Source organism: Varanus komodoensis, unplaced genomic scaffold, assembly GCF_004798865.1.
Source record: "Varanus komodoensis strain SLA01 unplaced genomic scaffold, ASM479886v1 scaffold15, whole genome shotgun sequence".
Lineage (NCBI taxonomy): Eukaryota > Metazoa > Chordata > Lepidosauria > Squamata > Varanidae > Varanus > Varanus komodoensis.
This window is the reverse complement of record NW_025335440.1, coordinates 25,514,415-25,541,906: the sequence shown is the minus strand read 5'-3', so window position 1 is coordinate 25,541,906 and position 27,492 is coordinate 25,514,415. Positions and strand designations below refer to the sequence as shown.

Below are 27,492 nucleotides of genomic sequence, written 5' to 3'. Positions count from 1 at the left end.
TTGGGTTGGTTTCAAACAACATGACAGGCAATCGGGTTTGATGCCCATGATGGTTTGTCCCATTATGTGAACCATACAACCAGTAAATGCTTCTCCAAGCCATTTATCTGAAGGTGATCAGTGCAGATGAATTTTTCAGTAGCAACAGTATCTTTGGGATTAACTTTTTCCTTAAGGTTAGCAAAGAAATCCTAGCAAATGTTGGATCAGAGTATTTTGACATTTAACATTAGCCAAACCTTTGACTGCTCTATCAGTTGTATTCTGCTAAAGCATGGAGACTTTGCATTTACTAGCATAACTGGAATTGTTTCTTGTCTGTGAAGTGGCATTCTGCAGTATAGAACCAATATATGTTTATGAGAGTTCCTGGGAAACCTTTGATAAACCTTTAAGAAAGTATTCTTCCATTCCTTTAGGTATGCCATGCTGTTTTTGTTGTTCCTCAGACATAGAGAGAATGTATTCACTGCAATTTGTGCAAAGTCTGCTTCTGAAACTCTGTTACTTTTGAAGGTTATACTCAAACCTAGGCTGCAAACATATATTTACTTACCTGAGAGTAAGATTCATTAAACTCAGTGGCTCTCATTTCTAGTCATGTGTTATTTCATATGGCAGCAAATACCATCATGCGGAATTGAAAGCAAAATGCCTGCTAATGATCTGATCATCCACACTACGTTCTAAGAACTGTGGAGCAAATCTTGTACCAGAAATTCATTGATAGCTGAAAGTTCGGATACAACATGAGTGTTGGGGATGGGGTATGTGAATGATTCTGAGGAAACTTTTTCATTTGCATTTGTTCCCCTTCTTGATGAATAAATGGGTAAATATGCTTCATAATATAATGGTTTCTGACTAATTCCAGTTTAACTCCCAGTACTGGATTTAAATGACACTGAGTTTTCTAGTAACTCTTTCTTTTATCAGGCTGCAGAACAAGCAAAAGCAAGCCCAGCTCTGGTAGCCAAGGATCCCGGAACAGTAGCAAACAAAAAGGAGGAGGAGGATCTAGCTAAAGGTTGGTTATTGTTTGAGAATCTTTAAAACAAAGCTTATAAATGGAACTCTTCAAATGGCCCAATATAAATAATTGATTCCACAATAGGAATAAATTGCACATCTACGTTAGCTTGCTCACATTTCATTTTTTTCTTTTGAGACCTTGGTGCTACTTTGAAATTAAATCTGTTCAGTACTTTTTATAATGAAATGGGAAAGAAGAACAGAGAAAAGAGGACAGTATTGCTCTTCAGAGGTGTGCATTCCTTGTTATACTTGCCAAGCTTTCCCTCCCAAAAGGCAGCTCACCTGTATGTAAACTGTTTAGCAAGCAATTTGGAAGCAAAAAGATGCTTCAGTATTAAATGAGACGGATGTAAAAAAGACAAGGAAAGAAAGAAGTTGGTTTCATACTTATTTTGATTTTTATCCCAACAGCAAGCTTGTACTCTGAATAAAGATTTATATGATATATATGCTGCCTGGCAAGATCTTCATGAGTATGTAAAAATTGATGTTCCTTTTCAAATAAGCTTCTTTTCCATAGGGAGGAAAATGATAGTCATTTTGTGTGAATCAATGACTTCCTTAAAGGGCTTTGCAGTAGATAATTTCTTCTGTGTGGTGTTTCTGTTTCAGCAGTGACAATCCAATTTTAATTGTGTTTTCATTATTAGAACATAGGTCTGTAATGAATCTTGTTGCATCTGTAGGATATTTCAAAAAAGAACCTTGCATTCTTCAGAGAACAATGCGAGAAAGTCCATCTTATATACTTGGAAAGCCCTCCTTCAAGACTTGTTTTTAGGCAGATCATTGGTGGCACTCTTACCACCTCTATAGTTGGAGAAATACTTGAAGGATTTTTATCGAAGCATCTGCTTAGTAGGGTTTTAATGATTTTGGTTAGACAGTCATGAGGATTTCACAGTCCTCTTGCTTTTAAGATGTAGGAGCTTTCCTGAGTGGCACCCCATTCACAGTTCAAGCATTAAATTGGCAACTCTAATTCAGTGTTGGAAGCAGAAGCATTTCAACTTCAACAGAAAAATCAAAACTCATTAAATGTCTCTGTTTTATCTGAGCACATGACTAATTCAGCTTTCTATATGTCTTCAGTAAAACTAGTGTTGGGCCAGTTTGTAGGAATTATTTCACCTTTTTATATATTGAAAAATCTTACATGTTAAGGAAAAGGAAATTAGCTAAATAGTCCAAATTTAAACTGGTTGCTATTCAAAGGCACCTTTTATATTGTTATTTACCCTTGTGTTTTATTTTTTGCAGCCATTGAGTTGTCACTGAAAGAACAAAGACAACAGCAAGCACCACTTTCCAGTCTTTATCCAAGCACCTCAAGCCTCTTAGCAAATCACAAACATGAGGGTCGGAAAGTTCGAGCTATTTATGATTTTGAAGCTGCTGAAGATAATGAATTAACATTTAAAGCTGGAGAACTTATCACTGTACTTGATGACAGGTAACTTTGCTGGAGTCCAGAAAATTATGTTTGTGAAGTAGGTATCTGTACAGTAATGCTTCCATACTGTCAAATAAACAAGATTGCAGGATATGTCTTTAAAGTTTTTTTAATGTTTTGAAAATGCAGACTGTGTTTGTTTGTTTATGCACATATTTATATGCTACCTATAACTGCCAAAAGGCCTTCTTAGGCAGATTACAACCACATATTAAACCATATTAAACATAATATAAATAACAACATGTTAAAACCTATTAAAACAATTAATGATTATAGTGACTGTATAAAAAGAATATAAAAAGGCCACAAGCACTGTAGTTACATGTTAAGTGCTTCCTTAGTAGTTTACTGTCACATGTAAACTCTGCTTTTGGAGTCTGCATGATTTTGTGAAAGGAGACCCAGGAGATAAAACAATTGGAAGAACACAGGTTGGACACAAAGAAGCATAAGAAAAACAAGTGTACTTAAAAGTAAACTATTTACTATTACTTAAGAGTAAACTTCCACAACTTTCAGTTCCGAAGTGCTAGAACTGTTTCCCATTACAAAACAAAGCTTTATGGTGTAAGAAGCACACTAATATATTTCCTATATGAGACTTTGCTTAGCAAATGGGTAAAGTATTTAAATTATAAGCAGTTAAAGACACAGGCTATAGCCAATTTTGCAGTAGCAAAAAAAAGAAAAAAGCTGGCATTGTTCCACTAGTGGTTGTACAGTCGAAGAATAACAACTAGTGCAAGCCTCATATAGCCTAATAAAGTTTTAATGCGTTATGCAACCCCATGTGCAGAATCAAAGCATTGGATTTTATATTTGCACAAGGGTTTCCAGTAAATGACGCTTCCAGTAAAAGCTTTGTGCTAGCGGAATGGCACTATTGGAACTAACCCACAGATTTCAGTTAACAATCTTGTGCAGGCAAATGCACAGAGGTTTGCACAATGGAAGGACATCTCAATTTCAGCTCACTTTGTTCCTAACAACACTAGTTTGCTAAATCAGGGAGGCCCTGATTCTCTGAGTGGAAGAGGCATTCCACTGAAGGAAGGGCCCTTTGAATCCAAGCCTGTGGATTTTTGCTGTCAAGCTTTCCCAGAAAAAGATGTGGTCACATTTAGCAGACATTTCTAGGCTTTTGATTATACAACTGAAAGGTACTGGAGTACGCAGCACAATTATGTGAAAAGATAACTCCATATTCTGTTAAATGTGAGCTGCCTGCTGGATTTTTTAAAATTTCTTGGAATATTTCTTACACTATTGTTAAAATACAATTCCCACATCCACAAGGGATAAACACCTCTTCTGGCATTTCAGTGAATCTTGCTGACCACTTATTAATTCTGGAGTACAATTATGCTTCCATCTGTGTTACATAAAAACTTTACATCACAGTATTATTGGACCATCCTGAGACTTTCTGTAATATGATGGGATAGAAAAGCTTTAAATAAATACATAAATAAATATTAAATGGAAATTGATACATTATTTTCTTTTTTCTGAGACTCACATTAAATGATGAAGGGATAGTAGGAGTTGTACTGCCAATTTAAAACTAGATTTTGTGGTCTAATCACTTGTTTTCCTGTACTGCAATTTCTTCTAATTTTTTGAAATGGTTTCAAAATAAAGTAATTATATTAAATTATAAATAATATAATAGCATGCAATAATAGGATAATTGTTAATATCATCATTAATGTTAAAATTAAATAATGATTGTTTAAATTTTGGTAATGCTTAATTAAAATATTAAGTGATTCACATAAATATTAACAATCACATGAAATATATTATTAAAACTGTTTCAGTTACAGTAACAATACAAATGCATTTGAATGCGATTTCATATTTCAATAACAGTACAAAATACTAAAGAGAATGGTTAGATGGAACAGCGTGTAATTAATTGGATCATTTACGGTATCTTTCAAAAACAATGCACATAGTAAAAAAGTTTCACTCAATTAAAATTTACTGTAAATACAAGCTAGGTAGAAAATGGCATAATTAAATCCTCTTTAAATTAGCATTGCAGTTCTTGATTATCATTTGTCACTGAGATTTAAAATCGTTGAACTTGACCTTTTTGCCACATACCTGATAAATTTCATATACCTATGTTTTGGGTTGGGGAACATGTGGCCCTCTGGATGTTGCTGGACTCCAAGTCCCATAATCCTTCACAGGTGGCTATGCATTCTAGGGCTTGCAGTCCAACATTTGCAGGGCCCCATGTTCCTCAACTTTGCTTTAGTGGCTTATACCCTTTCTCCCAAGTTTCTCAAAATAAGAGTAGCACAGTCATTTCTTTAATTTGCATACTTTTAAGTAGTTTGTCTACTTCGACTTGTACAAGAAATTTTGAGGGACTGCTCTCTACAGACTTCTTATGTCTTCTTATAAGCATATAATTATATATTTCACTCTTTTTTTCCTTTTGGGGGCAGCAGTGCAAGGATCTATGTTAGGTACATTCCATTATTTGTCTTGCTTCCTTTACTTATGAACAAGAGGCCTGCATTTTGGAACATCCATGAGTTTCAGCAGGGGCTTTCTGTGTAATGAACGATAGGAACAGCTATCTGAAGAAAACTAAGTTCGGCTGGAATCATGGCATAAAGTGATGTAATTGTCTGAATTGTAGCCCCATGTGGTTGTTTCTGTGTGAATGCCTCCCTCTGCTGCTTTACTTTTTGTATCTTAATAAACTTATGTGGAAAATAGGGGGCAATATTTAAATGAAGTGGCTCTTAGAATAATCAAGAATACTGTCAAAATATATCCTTCATGTCGGTAGAGATGCAATTCACATAGTATTTTTGACCACTGAATTATTTTCACATCTAAAATAAGATATGCAATTCTTTCATTTCTAATCTTACAGTGATCCAAACTGGTGGAAGGGTGAAACTCATCAAGGAACAGGATTATTTCCTTCTAATTTTGTAACTGCTGATCTTACTGCTGAACCAGAAATGAGTGAGTAATGAAATGTTCATGCCGAAAGATACTTTCTGCTTGCCACACATTGAGCAGGCCATTAAATCTCATGTTACTGGTTAGTACCTGTGAGACTGTCAATGAACAAACACTCCTAGGATGCAATCCACTCAAGATCCAAACTTGGAGGATTATATGAATCCTATGCAGAATAGGAGAAGTAAATGTTTTGTGCCTTTCATTTTTGCTAGATGCCAGCTTTGGGCAATCTGGCTTGAAGTTTTGGAGGCAGAGGGAGTAAGACTGGAGTAGCTTGAGAATGCCTTGTATCCTGGCCTTCCAATTTTCTTCTCTCCCCACCCTCATTAACCCTTCTTTGAATTTGCTGTCAGTGGGACATAGGATTATTTCCTTAATGTTTGTTTATTGAGTCATATGCAAGAACTTAGTGAGGCAATCTGAATGAATTACAGACCTGGTCTGCACATAACAGTGAGATCATGAGTTAACTTATAATTTGCCATGGCTCATTCTGAAAACATGCTTCCAGTTTCAGTTAGCAGGTTCCATTAGTTCTTACTGTAGGCTATCCCATGATTTGCAAAATTGGACACTTTGGATTGGTTGTGGGTTAAAGAAAAAGTTAAATTATACACTAACAATAGGTGGATTTTGGGTTATTTAATCCACAAAGAACCCAGTTTCCTGGTTCATGTGTTATAGTATACTCTGTGATCAGACCAGTTGGAGACTTCAAGCTGAAACTGGAAGGAACATTCATCCAGCATAAACAACAACAAATTGTTCCCTGGTTTAAATCTTGCCTCTGCACTGATCTCATTTGTAATGTCAGGAATAATGAGACTTCCTATATAGCATTCTTGTAAGGGTGAGACTTGATACGAGGTAATACACATGAAGCTCTTTGGGCATTCAAAAGTGCTCTTTAAATAGTAAGCATTTATCTTATTTTAATATTTTTATTGATAAGATATAATGACATTGATCAAGATCCTCATCAGTGTTATATAACTGGTCCAGATATGTATAGAGGCTTTTAAGTCCCACTTTGGGTTCTCCCCAGAGCCCCACCATGGTCAATTATAGCAGACACCTTGAAAGGGAATTTTGTTTGCTCCTATGTTTGAGTAGAAGTGTTTTCTGTTTGCATGTGACAAAGGAGTTTGTCTTGCCTGTTGATACATTTTATTTAAGAGTCCAAATAGTTTTATATCATGAACTGGATCCGGATTTATGCATGTGTAGCTAGACTGGCAGGAGCAAATTCACTTTTTCCCTCTATGCAGCCATCCCTCCAAGCTTCCCCAAAATTCAGTTAGGGTTGGCTGTCTCTGTAAAATGAGGCTGGTTATTGCTTATGGTATGGGAGAAAGTAGAGGGGACCCCCCCTTAAATTAGGTGACACAACTTTCCCTGAACACAGTTTTTGTTCATGGAAGATTCTCTGCCTGAGTTTGGAATTCAAAAGTCCTCCCATTCACTCTGCTACACCGCTGATTACCCCATTCAGCAGGGTCCACCATTTATTTATTTTTGTATTATGCCTTTTCAGTGAAAATAGTATGGAAGGGAACTAAAAATAACAAAATAAGTATACAGTGTAGAATAATTAAAACATATTTGCTTCAATTAAAAGATCAAAAACAGATAAATAAAAAATAAGCACCCACCAATCAATACTCTGTATAGCTTTTTCATTAGTCTGGATGAACTAACTCCGGGGCCTGAAAGTTTCATTTATTTCATTACATAGCTTTGTTATAGAAGTTCAACATGCCTGAATCTGGCTCCAACTCTGTATATTATACACAGAATGTCTTGAGTTGTAATTTGTGGTTCAGTATAAAGCTTTACCTTACTGTTCAATATTCTTTAAACTTATATTTTTCCAGTGAAAACTGAGAAAAAAACAGTGCAATTTAGTGATGAAGTTCAAGTTGAAACAATTGAACCGGAGCCTGAACCAGTTTATATTGATGAAGTATGTATTAAAAAGCAGATAGCAATAATGGGTATATGATGTCATTACTGAATCCTTTCAATTTGAGAATCGGTAGCATCCTTTCAGCTGATCATATACTGAGGAGGGGTAGCCTAAACAGCTTTCCCCAATTTTTAGTTCTGATTATATTCTTGGTAATGGGTTTCTTTGTCTCTTCCAATCTCTTTACATCAGACTTGAGAGATGGCACATCTCACTGTCTGAGACCTGGTTAGTCTGTCTAGTTCTGCCTATTCCTTCTTTAAGGATCCTGCTCTCAGGATACAATAACAAACAGCCTTACTGGAGAACACAATGTAGTAGATTATTCTTCCATGAAATACAATTGCACGGTGAAATTTTTGTCATGTCTGATCAAGCCATCTCCAGCTGTATGAATGAACGCCCTCCAAAGTGACCTGTCCTTGATCTTGCAAGTAAAATGCCTACTTTTCTGCACATGACTTTTTGTTTTAGAACAGTTCATGTTTTAAAAATGCCTAGGTTTTCACGCATATGGTTGGAACTGAAAGCTGGAGAAGGATGGGTGCTGGCCAGCAATCTGTAGGTGGGCTTTGAGGGCTTGTGTTATTCTATGTTCTTCCTCCTACCCATGGAGTAGTAGATTGATGAACATATCAAACATTTCTAATATTGCTTGCCGGACACCCTGACTAGCATTTGGTCAACATTTTGATAAAATAACTTCCTCTTGATACTGTATTCATATTGAATCAATTTTAAAAAGTTAGGATTGAATGGTTCTATATGTCTTTTTGTGCCATCAACCTTTACCTCAATATACTTTACGTTGCAAACGTTGTTGTAATTATTTTCCATTCTACCACTAGGTGGTGATGGAGCTAAAATAAGTATTAATGGATAAATTTGCCTGTCATGCTAAGTGCTTTGAAAATAAGCTGCACAGTGTGTGGTGTTCATGGAAACAAGCTGCCGGAAACAGGCTGCCACGTGCCTGACAGATAATCTGGCACACCATGGCTTGCTCGCTCCCTCCTTCCCTCTTGTTCTCCAGCTGGTATCCCAGGTCCTTCATGTCTTCCAGTCCAATAAGCACTCCTTTTCATTTGCCAATATGCGTTCTGCTTATGTCTTTGTTCAGGAGCTTCCAAAAACCCACCACAGTAAGGGTTGTTCCCCCCTCCCCCAGCCCCTGAAAATTGTGCACCTGTGTTACGCTTTTATTATTGTGGTTGGTCTTTTGCACTTAAGGCTGTCTGATAGGAGTTAATCACATACCGGTGGCCCTGTAAGCTTCAACTGTCAAAGGGAGCAGATGCAGTAGGTAACATACATGGTAACTGATGGGACAAGACTGAATGCAAGCTGATTTGTGCACAAATTCCAGCAGTCAATTGAAAACCAAAGTGAGCAGGGAGTGGCAAAAGCAAGAATGTAGGTATATGCACTTCTGGGGAAAAAGAAAATTGAGCTTGACAGTGTTTCACTGACCTGATGATTAGAAGACCATCTAGTCAAGTTACTTTTGTTCTGGTTTCTGTGGAATGAATTCAGAATATTTGGGCAGATGGGAACAGAATTCTTTTACATCTATAAAGACTTCCAGATGAGCAATTAGGGAACCTCTGCTATAGTTCAATACTTAATGTTATGCTAATTTATTGTGTCAAGCTGAGAGAGACCTACTCTTCATTTTTACCAAATGGAGCTTTTCATTCTATTTTTGCCAGTATATCCTGGGTTTCTTCAGTCCACTTTTATAAACCCATGCTCTCTTTATGGCCTTTACTCTCATGCAAGCATGGATCGTTCTCTTGTATTTATCTGTGGGCTTCTCAGTTTTCCCTTCAGAGCAGGCAAGTTCAGGAGGAGGGGAGTTGGCACTGGGACAAGTTTTCCAGAGACAGATTGTGGAAATGTGTCTGGAGTGGGAGGGATGGTTTGCAGAATTTGGGGGCTTGTTTCTTGCTGGATCCCTCCTCCCCTGTAACTTCCCATTCTCTCAATGGTTGTTACCCTTGTGTAATGATGTGCAAGGCTGGAAAACTTGCAAGACAGTCACTGTCTTTCCTATATACCCATTTAGGGTTTTTTTTTAAATATGCTGGAAGTCATTATTGATCCAAGAACATTTTTGCCTCTGTGAAGACTTTCTAGACATTTGCACATGTACCAGCTGTGAATCTCCTCCAACTCCTCCATTCCTGTATGGACTGACTTCGCTTCCTCCCACTTTGCAATGTTTGCTTAATTTGGCATAGTTGACGTGCTTATGGTAGAATCCCATTCTCTCAATATGTTGTATTTCTAGTTGGGCTGCCTGTTATAAACACCTGACTTAATTAGAAGAATAAATAAGCATTCAACCAAAATCTCATTTTAGATTTCCTTTCAAATCCTTCACATGTTGGACTTTTTCCTATCTTCCATTAGTAGTGGCATACATACCTTATGATAAGAGTCTGAGTGAAGGGATGTAGACTTCAAGTCAAAAACACAATAAAGATATCCTGAAACCCCTTTAAAGGAAGGCTGTTACTTGTTTTTATGATTGCTAGCATTGGCAGTTCTGAGAACTGGGTTGCCTACCAACCAGGAAAAAGAACTGGCCTGCACTGGTGCTTTAAAAAGCAGCTTGACATACAGAAATCACCAAGTATAATATTTTATAGCACAATTATAATTATTATGCACTTACCTACCAATGATAAAAACAAAGTTATCAGCAACCAAGATTGGTCAAAGTAGAAAAATATGACTAGGGAACTAGGTGTCCCCTGAACAACCACACAAGAACTCAGCAGTGTAATTCTCTCTCTCTCTCTCTCTCTCTCTCTCTCTCTCTCTCTCTCTCTCTCTTTTTTAAGTGCTCAACTGACACTATTCAGTTGCCATGTCAGGGTGCTGTTTTCATTTTTGTGTGTGTTTTTTTAAACTTGATAGGGACTAGAACCAACCACACGAGCAAGTGCTCAAGAAACAGTGGGTGATTAACCCTCTTTCTGCGGTGGCTGGAAGTTCAGAGAATTGTTGAAATGGTGCAGATGACAATGAAAACTCTTAGTTAAAGGAGGATTAAATGGCTAATATTGTTCCCAACCCTTTTTGGAGAACCTGCTTTTGCCTCTTCTTCCCTTATGTTTGGTGACTGACAGCTGGCAACTGTGCACATATTATATATGGAGTCTCTCCTGGCCACTCTGTTACATACTCTACTTCCCTATGGTAGCTGAAACTTACAAGGCAAAAACTATCAGACAGACATAAGAGCACACGTTTGCATCTGGAAAATATCAAGCAAAAACGATAAAACAGTTGTGGAATTTTCTAGAATGGGGAAAAATGCTGGCGAACCAGTGACATTTGTGCATCAGTGAAACAATCCTACAAGAAGCCATGGTTTGTCAGGGTGACTTGTTGCCCCCAAATAAACCTCCTTGTGAGAAGCAGTCTGGTTTCATACAAGACATCCCCTACTCCCATGTTAGCCACAATGACATATCATGATGTGCAAATTCAGTCAATGACTAGGAAGTATTCCAGTTCAGAGATCCGTGACATGGGGAAAATGGTTTCTGTTTGAAGGATGTAGTCACTGCCAACTTTTGCACTTTTGGGTGTTTTTAATATTGACTTGCATATGAAATGTATTAAATAAATCATGTCAGTTAATAGGCTTGGAATAGATTTTATAGATCCCAGTGAAGATAATTTCAGTTACAGTTATATTTTAGCTGAGTTTGCTGTTTCTAGACAACCAATCAATGGCAATATTTTGGCTCAGAATGTTCCCAAGTAATCGACCCATGGTTTTATTACAGGAATAAATTATTTATAAAGTATAATAGTTTATGCTATGTATGTGTTTTATCATAGAGTACACATATTGATAGTAAATAAATTTTGTATATGTGGTATAAGTTTTCATTAAAGCTATTGTAATATTTTGGCCATGTCCAGAGATTCAAGAAGCAGTGCAATTTGTTCTGCATGCACGAATGGGCCTTGAGCTTCTATTTCTCCATCAGCAATTCCCTCACTGCCACTTTGAAAGCTTCTAATTGTTTTCAGGATCTGCAGACATGAAAACCAACAATTTAATTAGACATATTCAAATCATTGGACATGACTGAAATAGTTCTTTGAAATAAGATTCCAAATATATAATGACCTGTTCCAAATTATAAAATGTGTCTCATATTTTAGGATAAAATGGACCAGTTGTTGCAAATGTTGCAAAGTGCAGATCCATCGGATGATCAGCCAGACCTCCCTGAGCTAATCCATCTTGAGAGTAAGCCTTCTTTCCTAAGTTCTGCTCAAGCTGCCACCTACAAACTCCACCTAAGAGCAGTTGGGGATGCCCACTCCAGAACCTGTTGTGTGGCCAACACCATAGTAAATTGACCTTGCTTGACAATCTTAAGATTTCTACTTGTTTTATTGAAAGGTTTCTCTTACATATAATTTGCTTAACTGCTTCTGTTGACTTTCTTTATAGAATACTTTTACGTTATGCTATTAATTTTAAATTATTTTTATACTGCCCCTCATCAAATCAGATTGCAGGCTGTGTAAATACTAGAATGATTTCGAATTAATACAACAAAACACGAACATCACAAGGTCATGTTAAAACACAGCAAATGATTTTATTTTTGTTATCCATACTTTACTTTTAGCAATATGCCATCAGATGGGACCACTCATTGATGAAAAGCTAGAAGATATTGACAGGTATGGATAGATAACAGTGGAGAAAATCCTGATTTTTAAAAGCAACAAGAATGAAAGAACTTTGAAATGAAAAGAAAGGAATTTGTTTCAGAGATGAGCTGTTTATTTTAAATCTTGCACTTACATAACGGCGGCAAATGCATTTTTTTAAAAAAAATCATTGGATAGTTGACTCTTGTCGCTATCCTGGATTTTCAAAAATTATCAAATGTTAGTTCCTTATTTTTTTGTGGTTTTCATTCCATTTCCCATGTGAAGAGGCATGTTCTGTCTTGTTCCTGGCAGCCATTTTTATTCTTGGGTATCTGCATTCCCTTCTCAGCCAAGCATTTCTTTAGATCAGTAGTGGCAAACATATGGCATGCGTGCCACAGCGGGCATGTAGAGCTCTCTCCGTCAGCACATGAGCCAGATTGCACCAGCATCGCCCCAGCAGCCGAGCAGTGGATAACAGCACACGTAGGGACCATGCGCATGCTCGGAAAGGAGTAGTGGTGCCAGGTGATGTCATCACAAGCCACAACTCATTAGCCTCAACTCATCCGAGCTTTCTCATGGCCGGTCAGTTTGTTGCCAAGGTTACACACACACACACACACACACACACACACACACACACTTGGACTGGCTGTGAGTTGTTTTTTCTAAACTAAAACCTCAGTTTTCAGGTTTTATTGCAGTGTGGGTCTTGGGTTGCAGTTTGGTCACTCGGTCTCTAAAAGGTTCACCATCACTAGGTTAGGGTTAGAAAAACAAGGTGTCCTGGCATGAGTTTGATGGTTGGAATGTGTTCAGAATGGGCAGAAATGATGAGCTGTGCAGAAAAAGCTACTCAAGGAAGGCTTTTTCAAATCGCCCACTTTTCAATGGTATTTTACCCCATATTAGGGTTAGGAGTGCGCACCAGGGTAGGGTTGGGGTTAGAAAAATGAGGTGTCCTGGCATGATTTTGATGGTTGGAATGTGTATAGAATGGAAAGAAATGATGAGCAGTGCAGAAAAAGCAACTCAAGGGAGGCTTGTTCAAAACTGCCCTCTTTTCAATGAAACTATAGCCCTCTATTTGGGTTAGGGGTGTGCACCAGGGTAGAGTTAGGGTTAGAAAGACGAGGTGTCCTGGCATGATTCTGATGGTTGGAATGTGTTTAGAATGGGCAGAAATGATGAGCTCTGCAGAAAAAGGTACAGTGGTATCTTGGCTCACAAACTTAATCTGTTCCAGGACTCTGGCCGTGACCCAAATTGGTTGTGAGCCAAGTTAAATTTCCCCATAAGGTTCAATGTAAATGAGGTTAATCCGTTCTGTAACTATTTTTGTTTAATCAGAAAAATGTGAAGAAGCAAAGTGACAAAGAACAAAAAAGATCACGGCCATCTCCCCCTTCCCCACCCCAAGTACGAGCCCAGCCATCCACTCCCCCAGCACAATCGTGATTGTGCTCGTCATCCCTGCATGCGCCTGTCATCCTGGCGTGCTGGAGAGGGGAGAGATGGGAGCAAACACGGGCGTGCTGGGGGGGAGAGACGGGCGTGAACGCAGGCGTGATCTGGGGGGGCGGTGTGAACGCGGGCACACTGAGGGGGAGAGATGGGCGCGATCGTGCTGGGGGAGGGGAAATGGCCAAGATCACAGTTGCGTTCATGCAGGAAAGACGGGTGCGATCTCGGCCATCACCCCCTCCCCGCCCCCAGCATGATCGCGGCCATCTCCCCACTTGGGGTGGTGGGGAGATGACTGCAGTCACGGTCGCCACCCAGTGCAGAGTTCACGACCTGATTCAATTTTTTAATGAAATTTTTGTTTGCGACCCAATTTGGTTGTGAACTGAGGCATTCGTGAGCCAAGGTACCACTGTACTCAAGGAAGGCTTTTTCAAAATCACCCTCTTTTCAATGATATTTTACCCCTATATTAGGGTTAGGGCAGTGGTGGTGAACTATGGCACGCGTGTCACAACAGGCATGCAGAACCCTCTCTGTCAGTACGCAAGCCAAGTCACGCCAGCATCGCCCCAGCAGCTGAGCATCGGATAACAGCGTTCATAGGGGTCTCAGTTTTCAGGTTTTATTGTAGTGTTGACACTTTGCGATAAATAAGTGGGTTTTGGATTGTAGTTTGGGCACTTGGTCTCTAAAAGATATTCCATGCCATGGAAACTCCCAAGCTTAGTACCCTAGCTTGGAGTTAAGCTGACACCTTCGTGCTGCAGTAGATCATTCAGAGGTGGAAGAAGGCCTCTTGGCTGCTGCTGTCAGAAGGCAGGAGAGCTCCTTTTTTATTCCTGGCATTTGCAATAAAATGGATTCTTTTTTCTCTGATTCAGAAAGCCAGTGATTAAACAGTTAACTGAACCATGATGCACACTTGATTTCATTTTGTAGAAAAAGATTGTCATTTACATTAAAATATCTCATTCAGGAAACATTCAGAACTCTCAGAGCTCAATGTCAAAGTGATGGAGGCACTCTCATTATATACCAAATTGATGAATGAGGATCCAATGTATTCAATGTATTCCAAACTACAAAACCAACAGTACTATATGGCTCAGTCCGGTGTATCTGGCTCTCAGGTATGTATTTGGGTGTTTAAAGATCTGTGACAGATACCATGGGGTAAAACATTTCATCCAAGTCCTTGGAAAACATAACAGTGCGTGGAATTATGCAGTCATGGAACATTGGCTTCTAACTGCTGGCATGTGTTGTTTACATAGCTTCCTTCTATTTTGCTGGGAGGTGCACAAAGATTCTTTAGAGGGCAGCAAGGAACTACTGTGAAGTAAAATGCATATAATTGTATACCTGCCAGATTTCATCAGGCGGCATTTACTATGCTTCCCAATTAATTGAAGCAAATTGGGACCAATAAGAAATTACACATACCCTATGAAGAAATTATTTAGCGTTCAGAGCATGCAAGAGGATGGGTTATTTACAAGGGTGAATTAAACATCAGTTATCACTGTTGATATGCAGTAATAAGGGGCATCAGTGAACCTTTACTTCAACATTTAATTAGTAAGCAAATATTGCTAAGGTGCTTTTGGATCATGATTTTATGGATTCAGGTAGAGAAAAGTGAGGAACCATAAGGTGAAATGGAAATGGTTTATTCCTGTGTTTACTTCTGCTCATTGTGTATGCTGTAGGTTTATCCAGGACAGCCTCAAAGTAATGCATATTTGGTGGCAGGGAGCGCACAGATGGGCCATGTTCAAGGCTACAGTCTTCCATCAGAGCAACTTCCAACTCTGAATCAAGCAACAGTTCCTCCAGCAGCAAGCTCTGGATTACCCAGTCAGCCTGTTCAGACATCTTACACAAAGTAATTGTGAAAGTTTAAATATCCAAGATTTAGAATTTAATGTGAACTAGGGGTTTTTAAAGTGAATAATTGATGGGAATTTTATCTTGAAAGTGAGATCGAAGCATTGATCTGTGATCATCTATTTAGATTAGGCATTTGTTCTCCAGTTTCAGTTACAGAGCATAGGTAAAATAGAAATGCAAACTCTGAAGGATTATATTGTAAATCTCATTCACCTGTTTGGTAGGTGAATGAGATTTACAGTATAATCCTTCAGTTATTTATCGAGAAGTGAATTCTAATTCTGTAGGATTACTTCTTAATGTTTAGACTGTAAGCCAGATTTTACACAAGATATGCCGTAGTACTACTTTATCGTAGTTAGACTTTCAGAACAACATCCTAGTTTCCTAGATTTACAATCCTCCCGCACTTGTTAAGATTAAGAGTCTTTGGAAGTGTTTTATCTGCTTAAATCACAAATTAACTTACATCCTGAAATACTGTATGAAATGAAATGATAACAGAGAGTATGCATTTGACCATCCTACTATTATTTTTAAAAATTCAGTTACCAAATATTTGTTTGGATACATCCACTAGTGCACTTTACCATTGATATAGTGGAAAACTTTCTGCTGCTGCTATGGAGACAGAGTAAACATAATGAATGATGTGCAGTTAAAATAGTCTGGAAAAGCTTTGTATTTCAAGAACAAAAACCTACAGGAGAGGCAACGCAGCAGGGTGGGGGAATGTCAAGAGAAAACCTTAGAGGTGCACAGGAACTATTTAGATTGTCTCAATAACTTAGGCCAGACTAAACCATTTTTTTCAGAGTAATCTTTTAAGCATCCCTAGAAGAAACTGATCAAATTGCCTGTGATGTAAAGTTCCTGGATGCAAAATGCTTTGGGCGTCTAGCAGTTTTTGTGAACTTTGCTTCCCTTAGTTTTTGAAAAGTTGCCTCTGTGTTGTGTGTGTGTTCTGTATGTCCAGTGAGGAATTACATTAATTTTGGCTACCACGTTTATACCCTGTACTGACCTATTTTTCTCCCCACTTTGCTTCCAGCGCAATGGTTGGATCTGTTCCAGGAAACACATATTCCAGCCAAGCTTCAGTCTACAGCCCACCTCCAGCTGCTACTGCTGATGTTGCTGTTTATCAGAATTCCGGAACTATGTCCCAGGTGCCAAACTATAACTTAGTCACCTCAACCTTGCCCCAACCACCAGGTAGCCAGCCATCACCACAACAGCCTGCATCATCACAACAAAATACTTACTCTCAGAAGGCACTTCTATAGGATCTAGGACTTCTGATTCCTAATCTGGTCTAACCTCTGCAGAAGGCAGTTTACAATGTTATGAGTTTATTCCTTTAATATCTTAAATGTGGGTTATCCTCAGCTTAATAGGAATCTTTCTTGGTGAACAAGTATGACAATTCTATTTGCACTGACTTTTTAGGATTTTTTTAAGTTTGCAAAGGAGTTAAAATACTTAGGACTTTTAATTCCTTTAAAATGCCTAAACATTGGTACAAGGTTATTTATGTATGCTGAAACTGGTTAGTTTGTGAAGAGTCAACTTGGCAAACTCTTACAGCATATACGTTATGTACATATAGTGTGTTTGTGTTAGTGGCTGTTTTGAATTACTATGGTGATCATGTGAATATATAACAGTGTTAAAATAATTTGCATTACTGTTTTATTAATCATGAACAGATGGACCATGTTCATGGATTTTATAAGAATGTCTGTTCAAAGTGTAGGACAAGGCTCTAACCTGCATATCATAAATACTTACAGGCTACGGATATGCTCTTGAAACTGAACAGTCTAGTTTTTCATTAATTGTACAATGAATGCAAGTGTGTCCTGCCTTCCTGTAGCATTTGGTGCTACTTGATGACATTATCTACCAAAGTAAGGGGCCTAGAACTTCAGACACTCTGCATTCAGAATGCATACTGCTTTTATGAATAATGGTTTCAAAACAATAACTTGCAAGCTGCTAAACTCATGGGACCATGAAACACATTTGAACTGTTTTATGTTTATTGTTTAAATGATGTAACTTACATTTCCATGCTGGTTTCATGTCACCTGAATGCTGAAGTATATTCTGTGTATATTGGTGGAGATCACGCCAAAGACAGAGAACACATTGGCTGTGAGTGAATGGCATTTTTAAACTGGAACAGAAAAAAACACTACATTGATTAAAGTCTTGTTAAGGACTGCCATAGTTGTCAGATCACGTGATTGTGGTTTTTTTGCTAAAATATATGGCCTTTTTATACTTCTTCAATTTTGCTAACCTCCTGTATGGGTTCCATGCAGAACAACCTCCAAGTAGGAAAATGGCATACTACCACCTTCAGGGGGAGACATCTGCTTGAGTGCTCATGCCTTGAGGAGCTGGGCCAAGCACGGTTCTCTCTCAGTAGCAGCTCAGAGGTCAGTCTCTGTGGAACTCTTCTTCAGCAAACTTTATCAGTTATTTAATCTTGTTCCTTTTCTTCTTTTACTTGTCCATTTGTCTTTGTTTTTTGTTTCTTATTATTTTATTTATTTATTAAAATATTTTTATGCCGCCCCATTCGCCGAAGCCTCGGGGTGGCTTCTTGCATGTATTTTTTCTGGCTTTCCCTGAATACCTGTGATGCAGTGTTAACAGCATATAAAAAGTATCAAGAGGAAATTTCCTATCACATATGGGGACAATAATTGGTTTAATCTTGCCTTAAATGGCACAGTTCAGTAGTTCCTCAGGCAAGAGCTCATCCTTGCATCAAAAAAATCTAATAGTTACAGTATCTGTCCCTACCATGCAGCCATAGTAAGATGTTCTGTTTCGTGTCACTTTCATTGGCTATTGTTTCAGCTGCCCCATTTTTATCCATCCACTTTGAATCTTCCAGAATGAAAACTGCTTCCATGAGTAACATTTCTAAACCACAGTTACTACTCATCTGTGTATTTTTCTCTGGGTCAGAGTGTGGCCTTGAATGTCCATGTGCTCATCATATTTAGAGAGGGCCTGAGTGAGAATGCTATCTCCTTCCCTAGGTCAAAGATGCCTATGTCCTGTTTCGCTTGGTATTGATTACTTCATAGAACCACTCTGCAGAAATTTTTGGTACCATCATCACCCAAACAACAGCCATAATTGTAGTGCTGAATAGTTGAAAACTCATCCTTTATACCCTTATACTGCGCATCATATTCAAGGCAGCATTGGCATCTGGCCTGGGAAATGCAAGGCCCCTGAACCTGATTAGGATAGGTACTGTCATGCTGTATCATTTATGGCACACTGAGTTCCTTCAGCTTCAGCTTTACTAAGGCTGCCATGCTTACTACACTAGGGAGTAATTTTCATTAAACTCTGAGGGAATTACTTTTGAGTAAATATCCATATGATTGCACTTCATGCATTCCAAGTTCTACCGTATTGTTACTGGCACCCATACATGTAGCAATAAATGCTTCAGCAACTTCCTTAGCATAATTCACCTTTTTTGGTGTCTAACTGTTCTGTCACTTCCTCTATTACAAGTGTTAATATTTCTGCTAAGGGAAAGCCACAACTCTGATTCAGCATGACTTTTCTTATACAACCCAGATGCTGCATGACTTGCAGTGCCAATTTGCAAAGGAAATATAGTGGCTGTTTATATATCTTTCAAAATCTGCTGAAACACATGGAGAAGAAAAGGTGAGATGGGCAAATCATTCATGCTTTGTCCAATGAGCTTGTTCTGCTTTCCTAGACAGGTATTGATGGTTCACGTGACCAGAAAAAACCTTGACGGAATTTTTATATACCCAAATCAACAGTAGATTTCTAAATTCCAGCTGAATGCTCTGGACATCTAGAATTATTATTTATGGGTTGTGGTTCTTGAAGTATCCCTCAAACTAGATAGCACAAATTGATGCCATAAAAATATATTTTATTGCTCAATCATAGAGGAAACTTTGCAAGGATCAGCAAGCAAAACACACCACATAACAATATGATGAGAATTAAAGTGTAATCAAAATAGTGGCTAGCATAGTCTTACTAAAATGGAAACTTTACATTTGTGTTCCTCTTAACCAACAAAGCAGTCATCATTAGGAGCTTTTATTTACCTAATTTGCTGGTTTGTAGAGTTCAGGTGACCAAATGTGGTAAACCTATGACATGAATGGGAGCTTCAAAGCTAAATATGGGTTTTCCCCTTAAACCTGTGATCACTAAATGCAGAAAGTCCATCATTTTCTGAGCATTTTGCTTCCGTGAATTAACCTTGCACCTGTGGTGAGCTCCCATCCTGATCAAGCAACACTTTCTGCACCCTCTGTGCACCCTCTGTGCTTAGCAGACACAGATTATAATAAGATTATAATAAGGGTTATTATTTTAAGTGAGAGCTAATGAATAACACTCCTATAAAATACAATGAATTTCAACAATACATATTGCATTCATTCTTAAAAGAAACAGACTCAACTGTTTTATGATCATTGGCTAATTCAGCGTAATTATCCAGCCTTTTATTTACTTTTTATCTAAGAAGGTTGCACTCCTGGTTTAAAAGATTGCTACTCCTTAGAACTATCATTCATAATACAAGCACAATAACAAATTGCTTTCTAAAACCAAAATTGCTGTCCAAAGTACCAGTCTGAGATCCAATGTTATACATATTTAGACGGAAAAAATTCCTGCAACTCTCCATATTCCTCAGTCAGCATATGGGACAGGAAATGCTGGGAGCTGTAGGACTTCTTTCTGTCTAAGCTTGCAAAGGACTGAACCCCCAAAATTGGTCCTCATAGTTCAATAGATAATCATGCAACTTAAATATAGCAACCACATTACTCACTCTGACCATATATTTATTGCTTTTTAAATGATACATAAAAATAAAATATTCAGGCACAGTTATACTTAAGCAACAAGGAGTGTGTGTGTGTGAAGACTTAGAATTTTGGAAACCAAAACAAACTAATACCATAAACTGTTAATTCTATTACTACTATCCAATCTATATCACAAGATGTGGTGATAGCCACCAATTTGAACAGCTTTAAAATAAGACCAGGCAGGAGAAGGCTGTCCACCTCTAGTAGTAACCCAGTGTTTACATGCACCAGATGTTCAGAAATGTGGGGAGGTGTGAATTGCACTCATGTCCTGCTTGTGGGTTTCCCATGAGCAGCTGGTTGGTCATTATGTGGACAAAATGCTGGATGAGATAGACCTTGGTCTGGTCCAAAATGGTTCTTACGTTCTTATATCTTCATTTAAACCATTTTAAATCAGTGCTCTTTGTTTCCAGTACACTTTCCTTTTCTGAGTCTCTTGTAAAGTTCTTTACCTTGTACTTTCTCTAGACATCAGAACTTCAGTCTTTTTCCATTATGTGTGAAGGATTTAGAGTTTTACAATCCATCTGTCATAATCCAGATGTCTAGCCTGCTCTTGTAGTCATGCTACTATGCATTATGTTGCATAAAAATATTTCCCTTGTATGTTATCCAAAAGGCTTGATAAACTTCCTGATCTTTCCTAAGTTGGAACACACTGTAGTTCATCCACATAAGAATTGAGATCTAATATTTTTCCCCATCCAAGATGCTAGCATTGTGTATTTTCTTTCTGATTGTTACAGATATAAATAAAAAAAATCAAATTTAGCTGGTGTTTGTAGCAAATATGGTACCATTTTTATATTTAGTAAGGTCTTCCAAGAGGTACCAAAACTTCATAAGAATAGCTAAGCCTTATCCTGGCTAGTATATAAGTTTGAAAGATGGTGCTCGAGGACAGCTTTGTGATAACGTGGACAGGCAGAAAGACAAAGAAGTCAGTCCTGGATCAAATCAAGTCAGAGCATAGAGGCAACAATGACAAACTGAGGCTGTCATACTTTGGACCCATCATAAGAAGGCAAGACTCACTGGAGAAGACAATCATGTTAGGGAGAGTTGAAGGCAGAAGATGAAAGGGAAAACCAAATATGAGATGGATTAAATCCATAACGGAAGCCACAGCCCGGAACTTGGAAGAGCTGAATGGAACTGCCATGGACAGGACATTCTGGAGAGCTTTCATTCATAGTGTCACCATAACTCGGAGATGACTTGATGACATATAACAATAACAAATGTACATCAACTAATGATGACATGATTACCAATTCAGAGAATTGCTTTAAAAGGGCTCTTCTCATCATGTCTGCTTTACATATAGCCTTACTTAAAATTAATTGAAGATGATACCTTTCTTGAAGTTGATGCATTAACATGTTACCTTGTTTGAAAACAAGCTGGCATTTTGCTGCAATTTTATCATAGTCTCAAAATTTGAGAATGAAGAATTCTCTTTAGATGTTGGGGGTTATAGTTTTCATGCTGCAAAAATGAATTCATATCTATTGGTCTTCTGTAAGCATTATATAAATGGCCATTACTATTTTAAATCTTGATATTCAAAATGTATTGCTCCTGTTATGTATATGTCACAATATTATATTCACTGAGAAATATACAATGCCCCAACAGCTCCCCAGTAAGGGAGCGGTAAGATGTAGCTACCTCAGTCCAGCATGGATTAATTTCCCTGTGGGTCCAGTTGTACTGTGCTGGAAGCTCCAATTTTGCATGTTGCCCAGTTTGCTGTGTCTTGTGTTCTCTGAACCCAGATGGGGTTTAAAGTGGAAGAAAAGAGTGCATGGGAAAGCACTGTGGCCTCAGTAATTCTTCAGTTAAGCAACTTGTAAATCGTGTAACACTTTCAACAAAGGAAGATACCATAACCATACTTATGAAGAGTTAAATTTTATATTATTGGTAAAACTTGAACTATCAGTAGTGTCTCTCAGAGTCCACCTGTTGAATAAAAGGATTCAAAACGGAATGTTTACAGATGGAGAATGGTCAAATACAGATTGAGAAGCTGAAATTAAGGAGAGCCAGGAACAGGACAAGCTCTCCAGATGGAGGCAATAATTAATATGGGGACATATTCCTCTATTAAATGTTTCATCAGTAATAGTTCTAATGTCCTGCTTAATGCATGGTGATCATGAACATAAAATGGATAATGAGGCACATAATGCATAATATTTGCAGCAGCCTTATTCAATGTCATCTTTCCTATTGATAATCACTAACTAATCATATATAGGTCTGCTCAGAAATAATTTCCATAATTTTCAATGGCGATTATTGCCAGGTTGATGTGCATAGGACTCCATCCCCACCCTCCCCATCTGATGTTTTGATCTGCATCTTTGAGACTGTCCAAGGTGTGCTTTTGTTCCCTTATTAGCTAATGCCAAAATCACATATACTTGTTTTCCACATTCTGGGCCTCTTTGAAAATCTGGAAAATCTTAAATTCTCAGTAGTAATTAGTGGGAGGACTGAATACCAATTTAGACTATAATCTTCACATGAATAATCACCTGTATCACTTTTTAATTTGCTAATCTGGTTTTTATAAATAATTGTTTTTAATTTTATTGTCAGCATGAAAGGATTAATATATTGGGGGTTTGACCAAATAATAAACCTTTCCACAAGAACTTTATTTCTAGCTCTGAAAAATGTAGTGAGATATGTTTACTATGATTGGCTTTAAATGTTTTTAATTTTGAATTGACTGTCACTTGATAGAAGACAGCTTTGCAAATTCAAGTGGGTACCACTGCTTGACTTTTCTAGTCTCCAGTTCATGAGTAATGGTGACATCTCAAGGGAAAGACCAGTAGGTTCCATGCTCAAAATAAAACTGCAGCATTACTAAAACTAATTTAAATTATATTCAAATCCCCAATTTATTACTTTCCACTTTCTCCTCCTCCATTTTATGATCCCCTCACCCCTAGTTTGCCCTATTACAGAGCAAAGGAACACTAATCTGTCTCCCCATTTCTTCACCACCAAGGGTGGGAGCAGGAATAGACGTCCCTCTGTGAGAGGCACATCAGTGCTATGTGACTGTCTTGCCTTTTCATTGAAACCTTTTTGACTTCTCACATTTTCAGAACATGGCTCTCTTGTCAAATGACTTTGCAAATGCAGTCAGTGAGAAATACTGGGTTCCACTGGAAAGGGTATTCAAAAAAGTATTCACAGAAACTTGGTGAGAAGTTCTCGTGTAAGCCTTCCCCTTGGGATCTCCTAATTCCAAAAATACTACAGAAGATACCCAGAGTTGAGGCAACCTTCATCCTTAGCAGTGTGGTAGCCTCACCACTTGCAGTTTCTAGTTTCTTGAGCTTGCAAAGGAAGGATCCTGGTATTTACCACCGAAAGTCTGTGGCAGGTCGTCTTGGGAACAAGTCCCTGTTCCCACAGGGCTTTGGTCCTGGATTCAGCTTCAGTTTGATTGACCCTCATTTTTTTTTTCCGTTCATATCCTGCCTTTTTCCTACAAAGGGCTCAAGGCAGCTTACATCATTCTCCTCCTCCATCTTCTCCCCACAACAACAACCCTGTGAGGTAGGTTGGGCTGAGAGTCTGTGACTGGCCCAAAGTCACCCAGTTGGCTCCATGGCTGAGCGGGGACTAGAACCCAGATCATCTGAGTCCCAGTCCCATGCTCTTAACCACTACACCATACTGGGGCACCGATGCACCACTTGTACAGCCCCGCCTAATTCAAACTTCACAAAAAGGCAGAGCTTTGTGTCATTAGCATGCTAATGGCATTTTGCTCCCAGTGGCTTTGCACAGATGTTGAATGATACTACAGATGAGATGGTACTCTTGGAAACCCCAAATGGATGAAGAACAGTCATTTAGTGTTACTCTCTCAAATTGTCCCTGTAGGTAGGACCAGGATAATGGCAACACATTGCCCCATGCTGGAAAGCAGGACTTTTTCCTGTCCAAATACGCATAGCAGTGCACCCTGAATCACATCCTGCACAATGATATATTAATCTATTTAATCTTACCTCAATTACCACTAGGTTTTTGTGATTTTTATTCCTCATCAGTGCTTGAAAAAAAAAGGCTTCTTGAAAGGAATTGCAAAAAATGAGTAAGACATATGCATTAGACATATGCATGCACACACACACAGAATAACCTGTTTTCCTAAATTCTGCTGGTGGTGAGAAAGGCAGGATTGGCAGTGAAAAACTATTTTCCATCTCTGCAGTGCTGCAGAGTGTTAGGTTCCAACAGTCTACTGGACTCTGGAAGTTGCCAATCTGCAGTTCCCAGCACTTCTTGCTCCTAGGACTCATGTCCCTTCCTAGATTCCCAGGTAGGCAGGAAAAATAACTTCTCGTACAGCTGCCCACGCTGGCTAAATTTGGCAGGTGGGGCCAGAAAATGGCTCTGGCTAGCAATGGAAGGATGTCAAGCCAACGCAGTCGGAGGGAACTCAAGCCTTTGTCCAAATTTCAAAGAGCTGAAATCTCTTGGTAATGGTATTTCGAATGGTTTTGAACTTGTATTTCAGTTCTTCCAACTTGAACTGCACTATTATCACTATTTCTGCCATAAAGTATTTCATCCTGAAATACAACACCTATTCTCAATGTAGTGCTAAACTTAGAAGTGGAAGGGTGACCTGTGATGGGCTCATTCCTATGAAGGAATATGTATGTATTGTATTCTTATGTATGTATCATGTTCATAATTATAATGTCTATAGCCTGAATGTCAAAAAGTGTCAACAATTACACAGTACCAATTAAACTATATTGTTTTCGAAACAGAACAATTTTGTTCTTGGAAATGTCAGTTGTATTGTATTGTGGTTATTTGACCTTTGGAGCTTTTAGGCTTCCTTCCATAGTACAGCATGTGGTGTTTCTGACCAATTTTCATTTTGGCTGCTGTCATGTTTTGACTAGGAGCTTGTAAACATGTTACCTTTCCCATAACTTTGATACTTAATCAAACAGACCTGCTTTAAAAACACCTTTCTGAGAAGACTTATGGGCAACTGCATTCCGGAATGGCCAATTCATTCCCAGAATTTATTACATTTTCAAGCAGTCTTTCCTGTGCTGATGTCCTCTTATGAAAGAAGTGTAAGCAAACTAGAAAGAACAATCCTACTCAGCTGGATTGGTGCATTAAAAGCTAAGCCCCAGTACACTGAGAATTCATGTCCGCTCAAACACCTAATTCACATGACATGATGATTCACGGTTAGTTGTTCTTGTTAGTATCAGTGTGGCTAATTGTGATGCACAAACTTGCTGCTGACCAGATTCACACAATCATGAAGGGAAAATAAACCACCATACCATGTGCCAGTTGTGAGCTGCCCAATTACCATAATCCTCCTTGCTGGGCATGGGTTGTTGTGATGCCCAGACTCTGGTAGGGTGGGTGACTGGGGTGGTTTAAATCTACTCTGGAACCTCTGGCTTGTTCTAAAGTTTCACCATGGTTTGTAAGCTACCCCAGCCACCTACCCTGGCCAAGTTTAAATAGCACAACAATCTATGCCCAGGAGGGTACTTAAACTGATTAGGGATCTTGCAACCAGCTTAAAAACAAAGAGAAAATACGCCTCTGGAGTTTATTTCCTTTCCACAATCCTGTGAAGCCACCCATTCACTGCAGTTTGTTAATGCAGCACATGCCAACCTGGGAGCCCTTGGCTTACTGTGAGGCTGTTCAGTGCAGCTCGTTCTCAGGGTGGCTTGTCATGACATCTGAACTCAGGAAAGTGGCTTATGCATATTTTGTCAGGAAGGGCTGCTGGTTGCATGCAAGAGACCCGACTGCTGCAGCCAGTGCCCTGCACCGCTCCGCCTCTGGCTCCCCAGCTCAGTCCTTCAATAGACAGCAGTGGGCTTCATCCCCTGACAGCCAAGTTATCCCAGCTAGGTATGTGTGATTTATGCCTAGCAAGGCATGCACACCCCCAGGTCAGGGCCCTTGCGATTTAGCAGAGAGGATTTAAAGGTGTAGGTTTTGTTCATTCTGCTTTGCTTTTTGGCTTTCATGCCAAAATCCTCCCCCGACCTCAGTGGGATTTTCTAATCCCCTTTGCAGGAATGAATGGGGAAATGAAATCGAGAGGTGCGAAGGCTTCGATTCCCCTCCCCAGATGCCACAGTCCTTCACTGTTGCTGAGTGTGTGTCTCCAAAGGTAAGCCACTCACACATACACTTACACACATATCCTTACACCAGGAAGAACAGGCTGTAAGGAGCAGCCAAGGAGGCTGTTTTTGAGTGCTGCTGCTGTTAGGAGCCACCTAGTTGTCTCCAACTTAGAGTCACCCTGTGGATGAATGTTCTCCAGGTGCTTTCAGAGATGAAGTTGAATTTTGGCACTGTGCCTCTGTGAGTGATCATTCTCAGCTCTGATTTACTCTGATTTTGACATTAATAGTTACTAATAGCATAAATAAAATCTCAGGTACTGTGTCCTAAAAAATAAGGACACCACCATCACCAAACAAAGTGAACCACTCTGCACGTCCCCATCCCAGCTCCAAGCATATGGCACGGCTATGTCAAATTGAGGCTGCCATACTTTGGACACATCATGAGAAGACAAGACTCACTGGAGAAGACAATCATGCTAGGGAAAGTTGAAGGCAGAAGAAGAGGAAGGCCAAAGAGGAGATGGATTGACTCCATGCAGGAAGCCACAGCTTTAGACCTTACAAAAGCTGAGCAGGGCTGTCAAGAGCAGAACACCTTGGAGGGTGTTCATTCATAGGGTTGCCATAAATCTGAGATGACTTGACAGCATATAACAACAACATGTCAACATAGGTGCTTTTCATGATCAGAAACGGAGGCAGAATCTTATTTATTTATTTAAAACTTTTAAATGCTGTCCCTTATGCATGGCATCTCAGGACGGCTCACAATCCTTAATATCAAAATACAATAAAACCACATATATAAATAACATAGTACAAAAATTTTACATAAAAATCAAAATCAAGGCGACTGTTCAAAACGATTAAAGTACTAATTTCTAAAATAGCAATTAAATAAAAAAGTTTTGACCTGGCACCAAAAAG

General features: G+C 38.8%; 1 protein-coding gene across 3 annotated transcripts in view; it reads left to right on the top strand.

The window, feature by feature from the left end:
* The window catches only part of STAM (signal transducing adaptor molecule), a 32,180-nt gene extending 14,453 nt beyond the window's left edge, over positions 1-17,727 (top strand). For all 3 annotated transcript variants that reach the window (XM_044424794.1, XM_044424796.1, XM_044424795.1), the window contains 9 exons: positions 937-1,027; positions 2,296-2,488; positions 5,388-5,482; positions 7,357-7,445; positions 11,634-11,721; positions 12,110-12,164; positions 14,584-14,737; positions 15,317-15,492; positions 16,549-17,727. In XM_044424794.1, coding sequence (XP_044280729.1) covers positions 937-1,027; positions 2,296-2,488; positions 5,388-5,482; positions 7,357-7,445; positions 11,634-11,721; positions 12,110-12,164; positions 14,584-14,737; positions 15,317-15,492; positions 16,549-16,783 — 1,176 coding nt within the window. In that variant the 3' untranslated portion in view covers positions 16,784-17,727. The remainder of the gene's footprint in view (positions 1-936; positions 1,028-2,295; positions 2,489-5,387; positions 5,483-7,356; positions 7,446-11,633; positions 11,722-12,109; positions 12,165-14,583; positions 14,738-15,316; positions 15,493-16,548) is intronic.
* The last annotated feature ends 9,765 nt before the right edge of the window (positions 17,728-27,492 follow it).